This window comes from Gymnoscopelus braueri (genome assembly GCF_963280865.1).
Source record: "Gymnoscopelus braueri genome assembly, chromosome: 1".
NCBI lineage: Eukaryota > Metazoa > Chordata > Actinopteri > Myctophiformes > Myctophidae > Gymnoscopelus > Gymnoscopelus braueri.
Genome location: NC_137603.1, coordinates 41678743 through 41689228, shown reverse-complemented (window position 1 = coordinate 41689228; position 10486 = coordinate 41678743). Strand labels below are relative to the sequence as shown.

The 10486-nt window shown below is 39.7% G+C and overlaps 1 protein-coding gene across 1 annotated transcript in view; it reads right to left on the bottom strand.

Annotated features, from left to right (window-relative positions):
* Positions 1 to 10486, bottom strand: part of esrrga (estrogen-related receptor gamma a) — a 98694-nt gene continuing 88208 nt past the window's right edge. The window contains 1 exon segment of the mRNA XM_080414563.1: positions 1 to 6078. Coding sequence (XP_080270689.1) covers positions 5834 to 6078 — 245 coding nt within the window. The 3' untranslated portion in view covers positions 1 to 5833.

Sequence of the window (10486 nt, the reverse complement as noted above, 5' to 3'; positions counted from 1 at the left end):
TGATAATCCTGAAAGGCATAGTCTGGAGTAACACATGTAATGTTTAACCCATAGCAGTTTAACTTACAGAATCATAGGTCTCTCTTTTTGCATTGAACAATATATACAATGTCAAATAAATACATTTACACAAATGGACATTATCGTCAGAGCACACTCGTATGATACACGTCACAAAAATATACAGGTAATTGTTTTATCTTTTTTTGTTTGTTTACTGATGTGAAGCACATCTAAAATCTACGGACATGTTTTAAATAACACTACGGGCTCTCTTCTCTCCTCTCCTCTGCCACACTTGACATATCAACAAAATGTCTCACATCTCTCTCCCTTCTCATCTGTTTTTCTCTTTTAATGTTTTCTTTGTGTTTTCAGGTTCAGACTGCAGCCTATCTGCAGGACATGTGTGGCAGTTACATGTGGAGGGGGGTGGAGGGGGGGGGGGGGGGGGGGTTAAATACCAGTAAAGACTGAACCCAGTAGAGACCAGGACAGACCCAGTTTGCCTGTTGCAGAGTTCAGTGTCAACCAATGCAGCTGAACAGCCCTGCTCACTGATCTGTCCAGAGGGCTGTCACATGATGCTGCTGGTGCAATCAGGTCAAACTGTCCATCAATGGCTCTGAGGGGAGGGGGACCGGGGACAAAACCTAAAACACAGTCCTCCCAGTGTTACTTAGAGAAAATACCAGTTTGATTCATTATTACAATGTTCACCTTGTTTTTTTCTATGGTTTTAATAATAATTGCAGAATAAGTTCAATAGATACATCAGCATTTTGGATCTATGTAGAACCCAACACTAACAAGTGCAACTCTTGTCTCGTCGCTGTACAGTCGTTATAATATTGCTTTTTAAATATAATAAAAATGATGATTGGGGAAAAGTTTTTCCTATTAATGACATGTTGACTATTGGCAGCTTGTTCAAAGCTTCTGAAAGATGAAACATGCGACCTCCCACCTGCTTTAAGCTGAAGTAGAATTTTACTTTTTCTTTTTTTTTTCTTTCTTTTTTTCCTTTTTTTTTTTGCTCATTAAAATGACAGCAGCCATTAGTAATCCCTCCTGGTAAGAACTCTTCCTCTGAAGCACAGAATGGCGCAATTGAGCTGTTTTCCTCCCCTACTAAGGGGGAAATTACACACAGTCGCTGTGATGAACTTTAACTTTATATATGAAGCAGTTTGTATTAACTTTATATATCAATAAATACAGTCAGATGATGGAAATTTAACTATAAAAATAATATTTAATATTTAATACTAATTTTAATTGGTTCTGTTAAAAACTCTTACCAAATTCAACTCAGCTTAAAACAACTTGTGGAGATGTTTAACTCATCTTTCACCAACTTGGAGCTGCCCAGTTTTACACACGATTGTTTTGACAACCGACAAAACAGATATAAAAAACAATAATATTTAAAAACAGAAGAAAAACAATACTGAAGTAAGAAAACAGCACCTTTCTTCCAGTTGTTGTGAGTATGTATTGTTAATGTACATTAGATGATAAGAAATACCAACATCTTTGTGACAGAGTCAGGGAAGAATAAGTTCAACAACACTGGAACAGGTTCAGTCATATACCTTCAACATAATTGATCTGTATTGGTCCTGTTCAGGACCAGGGACAGATCATGGCAACTGCATGTTTGATATTTGTAAAGTGCTGCATCTGCATCTTTCTGAGAGTGTTTCTGAAAGCATGTAATAATAAAATGTTCATGAAAGAATGTTGACATTTTCAATTTCACACTCTTGGGCCATCATCAGTAGGTTTGGGTTGAGTGGGTGGTGTAGGTTCGGATGGGTGTAGTACGCTCAGTAAGTTGAGTGGGTTTAGTGGGTTTGAGTTCAGTGGGTTGAGTGGGCTCAGTAGGTTTGAGGAAAAACAAACCAATAAACCTTCCAAAGTCAGAACATAATTTAAATCAGTTTGACTTTTTGCTGAAATATTAAACATAATGATGGAGCTGAGTTGTATGGAAGGCAGTTATGTACAGCGAGGTTATTAAAAAAAAGAGTCACCTACGGTTCTGAAATACTCAAATGTCCATTTTCATTTTATCTTCATTTAAACCTAAAGATATACAGTATATTGTTTATTCTACCAGAAAGAGAAGCTACACAAATGATCCCCTTTTAAATACTTGGATGGTGTTTCTTTAGATAGCTGATTATAATTAATGTATAGTTCAGTATAGATGGATAGTGTCATTTGATCCTGTTGGTCTAGTAAGTTCCTAGAGGAGGCCTTAAATCTGCTTGAGTTCAATTGTGAGAGAATCCAGATTCGTCAGACAGACAGACGGACAGACAGGCAGACGGACAGGCAGACGGCATGGCTTCTACTCTACCCTGTGTTGTCTAAAGAAGAAGCACACAGCACAAAACGGGAATCACCACAAGAAAAAGTTCACAGCAACGCCTTATCGACGAACAGAGGGAGAGAGGCCAACAGAAGGAGAACGGTTTGGAGTAAACAAACAGAAATCAAAGCACAGCAAACATGAAACACAGAGAGGCTCAACTACGCTTTTTTTGTTTAGTTTTTTCTTCGGTTTTGTTTCCAATAAAATGTCTTAGGTTAGAATTATAATCTGTATAATTTACAATATACAATGGCTAAGAAGGCTGAGAAAATACCCATTACTAATAATACTGATGTTTGATACAGAGTGAGAGATGGAACAGATTAACTGGACTCCTCAGCTGTGAGTTGCCATTTTATATTAGATTACACCATAACCTAAATGATGTGTTTTGGCATTCTTATCCTGCTTTATAAATGATAATAGTAATGATATACAAAACTACCTGGTCTGCGTTCTCCTGGTAGAAGTAGTGTTCTGCCAACCATTTACAATCTCAAACAATGATCTCAGGGTCTTCCAACAACTGAGCCATGGACTCTTTGTATTGTGGACTCTCTCTACAACATCGTCCTGCTTTTGTCCTGTCTATGCATCATATTCTATGCATCATCGGGACCGTGACCACCTTCAAACAACCCTAGATGACACCCAGCTACCCGATCACAGTTTTAACAGTTTAAAACCAATCAATGAGTCATCCACTACTAAGAAGTGCATGTGTTTGTTCTCTCAGTAACACTACTGTACCATGTAGATGATTGGCAAGCAAGCTAAGCTAAGCTGCGTGAAAACTGTTAATGCCACGATTGCGATGCATAATGTTTTTGTAGCTAGCATTAGCGCTGATCCAGATTCAGTTGAGTTTTTTCCTGCTGGTGTCCACACTCATCTAGCCTACATGGTTCAGGGAAAATAAATCCAGATTTGGACAACAGACAACAAAACTAGATTCATGGCTGCTGTAACAAGCTGTCTTTGTTCAAATATTCTACTGTAGCCAATGTACACAAGAAGAGCAGATAGAGACTTATAAATATTACAACCAAGCAGCATTTCAACTTGATATAGTTTTTTTTAAACCTAATTTTCCCAACCACACTGCCTTCAATGTCTTTCAAAGCCACAATGTTCCATTCTTTGCCTCTTCCTGTTCCCTGGTTGGTCAGTCTCTCTAAGGTGGAGTTATCTGTTTGTTATCTAATAGTCGATGGCAAATCACACAGAGTAAAAGATACCCCCCTCCTCCCTCTCCCTTCCCTCCCCCAAAATTAAAGACTGGCACATAACTTTAATATTGCATACTTTGTCCATATGCATCCCGTCCTTTTAAAAGCACTATTGCTCAGAGTTCCTAAGATAACGATGATTCGGTAATATATTATTACTTGTTATATATATTTATATAATAATTGCTGAAAGTGGTCAAGCTGATAGAAAAAAAAAAGAAAAACATATTGATTGATTCAGTTTTAAGAAGACAATATTATTAACAAAAACAAGTTGCGTGTGTGTGTGTGTGTGTGTGTGTGTGTGTGTGTGTGTGTGTGTGTGTGTGTGTGTGTGTGTGTGTGTGTGTGTGTGTGTGTGTGTGTGTGCGCGCGTGTGTGTGTGTGTCATATACAGGATGACAGTCATTATTTACAGCCTTAGTATTATTATCATCACTAATATTATTTCCAAGTTAGATATAAACAAAAAGGAGTTTCAAAACAACAATACGTTCTTCATTGAGTCAGGTCTTTGTTGACACACTGTTGTCTCTGGTTCATATTGCATTGGGTGACTGATGGTCCCCCATCACTTCCTGTTAATTAAACCGCCACTTCCTGTGAATTGAATGACCCCATTGAAGAGCTGAAAGATGTCAATGGAAGAGAGGAAGATGAGTCGTACACAAAGTGAACAAGTGATGTTTTTTCTTTCTCTTTTCTTTTTTAAACCAGGGAGTCCTGCTGAATAGGTACAATAATGGTTGAGTTGTAAAGAGCTGGTGGCACGTTGTTGGAACTGAATGATACTCTACATGTTTGGTCTTTGGTGAGCTGTTCCTGGGTCAGTCAGTAGCCAAACAGGTTTCATAAAACGTAACAAACAAAAGAGGAACTTATTTTACTTATAGGAATTTATTTAATCAAGTAGATTTGAACACCCAGTTGTTCTGCACTGGAAACCAAACAACTATTAGTGAGTCAATAATTAATCCCTCCTAGAGAAAGGAGGTTGTTTACTCGTTAGCCACAGTCATGGCTGCTAATCTATCTGACCTATCTGGTCGCTTATTGTACAAGCGCTGTTTTTAGTTTGTTAGCTAGCTTTTGAAGCTAATAAATCAAGTGCACCTCAAGCAGTTTGAAAGTTTGAAACCCTTTTCAGACGTTGACTTTGTCCTGTTCAACTCAGGTGTCTGAACAGTGAACACTCATTAACACTGTGATAATACTGACAGGAGAAGCAGACCCCAAACAAATAAAATAAATACTACTTCTGATGTTAAGATGGAGCAGGGAAATCATGGACGTGTCTGGAGAACCAGGAAGCATATCTAGGAATGACAAGGAAGTGTTTGGAGAAACAAGAATGGTATCTAGCGAAGACAAGGAAGTGTTTGGACAACGAGGAAGTGTATCTATGGAAGACATCGAAATGTTTGGAGAAACAGCAAGTGTATCTCGGGAGGACACCGAAATGTTTGGAGAAACAGGAATCTATCTAGGGAGAATCAGGAAGTGTTTGGAAAACAGGAAGTGTATCTAGGGAGAACCAGGAAGTGTTTGGAGAACCAGGAAGTATTTTGGATCACATCAGTAGAATTTGCTGGCATCCTCTGAAGGGATGAGTTCCATCCTTTGGCAGGGCAATCTCCTCTCCTCTGTCTTAAGTTTCTTCTAAAATTATCAACAAATGTCATTAATACTTCTTTAATGTTCCAGTTTCCCCCTTGTTTTCCTCTTGAACACTTTAAAAACTGTGTTGGGAGAAGGGAAAAAGAGCAGTGCTGGTTTGCAGTCTTTCTTACTGCTTTTTATTTTTTTTAAACCTGTCCTTTAAGCATTTTGTCATTAATCACATCTTATTATGTATAAGCGACTGTTTGTCTTGTCATCGTTAATGTTCATTATCGCCTTGGTAATTGCTGAGTGATCCTTAATGGTTCATATACAAGTACACCTCCTTCCATGGGTAACAAGGGGATCAGATCGGGATTTAGTCAGTCCGGATCTGTCCCGGTAAGAAGGGTCAAGGTTCATCAAGTCAAAGAGGTTGGAGGTTTTGGGGGTTCAGGCTAAAGATCTGAAGGGACTCATTTGTTGGTACTGGTGTGTGTCGGCAGACATATCTGAGGACATATTTCTGTGAGGTCAGTCAAATAAGTCTAAAGATCGCATTGAGGAACTCGCACCGTTCAGACAGACATCTAGCCATCCATCCGTCCATCTGTCCTCTCTGTCCTCACACCTTGGCTTCCAGTAGCTCCAGGAACAGTTTGTGCATGGGGACTTTTCCATCCTGCTTGATGCTGTAGAAGTGTTGCACAGCCTTGGTGGAGGTCTGGCGGAGCAGGGGGAGTGTCATGAGGAGCTTGCCTGCCCGGCGAGGGTCCTCCTGGTGCTGGACGGCCTCGTAGTCTTGCAGGGCTTCATGGAGAACGTCCTGGAGCTTCTGCACGGCATCCACATCCTCAATGTGCATGGAGTCTGGAGGAGCAGGGACCACATTGGATTCATTTCAATTATCAGTCAAATGTACTATGCTTGGATGAAAATGTATTGAAATATTGAAATGTGCGGTTTATCTTAAAATAATCCTCAACAAGGTCAGAGTTCATGGAGTGTGGGGAGGAAGTAGCCTGGTAAACCATCCCGGCGGTCAGGTGAATTCACATTATCATGTGTCTTCTAATTGGCTCTTCCACTTTTTGGTTTCTGCAAAACGACCAGCCAGCGCTTGGGGCCAGACCGGTCTGCAGAAGACACATGATAATGTGAATTCACGCGGCGACCGCCGGGATGGTTTACCAGGCTAGGGAGGAAGTACAGAAAGACAGACTTTAAGTGGAATTTAATGCTAACGTCACACTGTGCAAGCTAAGTTGACAAGTCTAGTTTTAGTGTGATTAATACAACAATAGTCATTTATTACTACAAGGTGACATGAGGTGAGAAAATGAATAATTTGCAGACAGAATACATATGATTAAATTAACAATTCCTGTCAGCTATTGTGACTGAAATGACTGTCTTTTACGTTGGTCAAATAGAAATGATCGTATGCACTTTTCATGTCTCAAGGAGGAGGTTAGATAATGTCCAATGTGTTATGTTGCCCTCCTTCGCTGTTCAAGGCATAATGCATGATCCAAACAAAATGGTAGAAATAGTTATAGGATTAGAAATCATCGTTTAGTTAAAGAAATAAACTGAAAATGCTCCAGTCACCTAGACTGCTAACATGTAAACAACAACAGGACTTCAAAGCCGTAAAATATATTTTCAAAGATGCATTTGTTCAAAGACAAACTGCTGAGTTGTAATTTGTTTCTGACTCCCCCTGCTGTTAATCTCTTAATAATGTTTTTGTTATTCATTAAATAACCTTATTATGGATTTAGAAAGACACTGACTGTCTTCAATACATTAACTAAAAACCGAACTTTGTTAATGATTCAAATGAAGTAACATAACGTGTAGCTACAAAGTAAATTCCTTAATGTTAATTTAACTCTGAGAATGTACAATTGTACGATGGGGGGTCGAATTCGCGGCAAACCCTTTGGCGAGGCTTTGACTGATGGGAATGTTCATATCTCTGTTTACACTGTTCGTGTGTGGGTGTGATGGATGAACAGACAGAGTGGAGTGGGTGGGGAGCGAGAGATAGACTTTAACCACTTAAGCCCTATATACTTCGTTGACCGGGGTCCCCCAGGGGTCTATATTCTCTTCACCAAAAATAGCTGATTTCAGATCGGCTATTTTCGCCGAATGTTTGCCTATTATGACACGCCTAGAATAGGGTCATCATGACGCAGGGATGCAGGACCAATACAGGTGTCTGGGTGCATGCGCTGAATGAGTGTGTGTGTGTGTGTGTGTGTGTGTTTGTGTGTGTGTGTGTGTGTGTGTGTGTGTGTGTGTGTGTGTGTGTGGCAGTATGTATTAATGCATGTGTGCCAGTAGAGTGTGTGTATTACAGCACGCATGTGAGTGCAGCCCGTATAGTCATGTTCTATATATGACCCCCTTGGGAGCACCAGTCTTAATGTGAGCTGGCCTTTAGCTCTCAACCCCCGGATCAATGACTACGATCAATGACTACATGCATGTTAAATAATAATCACACAGCTGCTATTGACAAGCCATCACACACACACACACACACACACACACACACACACACACACACACACACACACACACACACACACACACACACACACACACACACACCATATGCAAGCATGTTCTGCAAGAGGGGATGAGGCACATATTGTACACAGGTGCACACACACACATCTGTACATACATAGCCTACACAAACACACATTTAGGGATTTACACACACACACACACACACACACACACACACACACACACACACACACACACACACACACACACACACACACACACACACACACACACACACACACACACACACACACACACTGTGTGTGTGTGTGTGTGTGTGTGTGTGTGTGTGTGTGTGTGTGTGTGTCACACAGTGTCAAATATCGATGCACATGAACTGTTGTTTATTAATACCAGCCGTGTAAGGTCTACCTTTAGGGACATTCAAACCGTACACCAGGGGTCAGCAACCTTTTTGACATGAAGTGCCATGTTTTCATTTTCTTGATAGTCAGTGTGCCATATCAACATTAAGTTTAATTATGACACCACATCAAAATTAAATATTCAAACTGATTTTGATTGTCCATAGGCTATTATAACAACCTTTATTTGGTTTTATTCTTTAGAAATATTTTCTTTCATATCAGGATGTAATTAGACTATTAGACTAGTGTAGCAATATCTCCCAGAATCCCTCCCCAGTCAGAGTTAGGAGTTTGAATGAATGTAGAATTATATGCAGGATGTAATTTGTATATAGTTGTGAGGGGACTTAATTTAAAGGACCATATTTTTTTTATATTTAATTTTAAAAGAAAAAAACTCTCACAATAATGCCATGGTGCCAGTGATCACCCTCCCCTGTGGCACCCGTCACCCGTGCCTAAGGTTGCCTACCCCTGCCGTACACACACACACACACACACACACACACACACACACACACACACACACACACACACACACACACACACACACACACACACACACACACACACACACACACACACACACACACACACACATACTGACCACTGTTTAGATTCTACTGGGATCCATAGAACACTGCTACTGTCATGGATTCTACACTTATCTACCACTTTCTGTTAGATTATCCGCCATTTACTGTTAGTTTATCTACCACTTCCTGTTAGATTATCTGCCACTTCCTGTTAGATTATCTGCCACTTCCTGTTAGATTATCTGCCACTTCCTTCCCACAAGGCTCAGACACACCAAGTTGACCAGAGTGGTTTAAAAAGAGAGTGATGACAACTCCGTTCACTCCAATGGACGTTTTTGTTTTGTTTTGTTTTTTGTTTCTTTTATGGTGGATCGTGGATCCTCTCAATAGTTCCTGGAAGTTAGCTGTAAACCCTATCAGCACAGTATAGAGTGGAATAAAGTTTGTGATTTAAAAGGTAAGATGTTTAAAGAATCAGACTGAATATTATCATCACGTTTAACATAATTGGAAGACGCAACTGGAACTATTAGAGGTCTACGTGAATCATGTGACAATCAAGTTAATATAACTATAAAACTATAATCGAGGATTCTGTAAAATGAATTAATTTTAACAAATTTTCTTTTGATTGAAGAGATTACGGTAGGTTGTAATCTTTACTCGCACACTGTGCTCTTAGTTTTCCCGCACATATCAATTTGTAGGGGCAAATGTGATTCTCCTCGTAGGCTTGCTGTTCACTTCTAGTCATGCTCTATTCTGCTCAGGCTGAACAGCTAATCCAAGAGCTCTCCCTCCCTTCTCCCTTCCTGATGACCTCCACTGCCTATTCAACATAGTTGGGTGATCAGAACCTGCCTACATGATGAATCATCATGACCATAAAAAAAGGATTGGAAAACGCAAAAAATGTATTGTGTACATATTTTAAGAGTTTAAGTAACTACTCATCCCATAACCATTGTGCATACAAATTCAAATGCTTCCACCCAAACTATCGTTTAGCTTGCTTCTTAACTTTGTCATAATTATAGTGTTTATATTGTAAATAGTGTATTGTTATGTAGTTTATGATTTTGGACAACGATGTTTGACTATCCCTCCAGGCTATGAGAACTAGTTGTAGCAGAAATTCACGTGACGTTTCCATGGCACCGAGATTTCTACCAATCAGAGATGTCGCTGCTCCACTTAAGGATTGTGGATAGTGTAGTATTTCTTCATGACATATGCGGATATAAGATGTTTTTCTGAAAATGTGGTTGATTTCATACGGATGTGTGGCTTCTACAGGAACATACACCATAGTTTTACAACCTCATATAGTAGCTTGTGGTATAAGTCTACCTTGGATGGTTATGACCTTATGGCCAATAATAAAATCCTCTAGGGAGAAGAGCAATGAGATTTTTACTTCTGAAAAATGAAGTGCTTGGATTGTTCTTAAACCTTGTCCAAATATGGAGTGTTGTGTAGAGTGATGCGTCTATGTACATCATAGACACGTCATAGATGATTTGCTTCATAGACTAGTCGTTCCACCTGGCCTGGCGGAGATATGCCACTGATCACCAACCTTTCTACTTAGCTTTATTTTACATTGTTTCACCGCTAGGCCAGTGGCGCCCCTTCATATTTATTTCAGAGAGCGAGGAGAGAAATGTACACTAACAATATTGTTAGTATAATGTCTGCAGTTTCTACAGACATTACAACTACAACTTTATCAGCATCCAGGATGATGTGGAACCAGTCTGGAGAAACATATTTTCAGAGGCTTAAAGG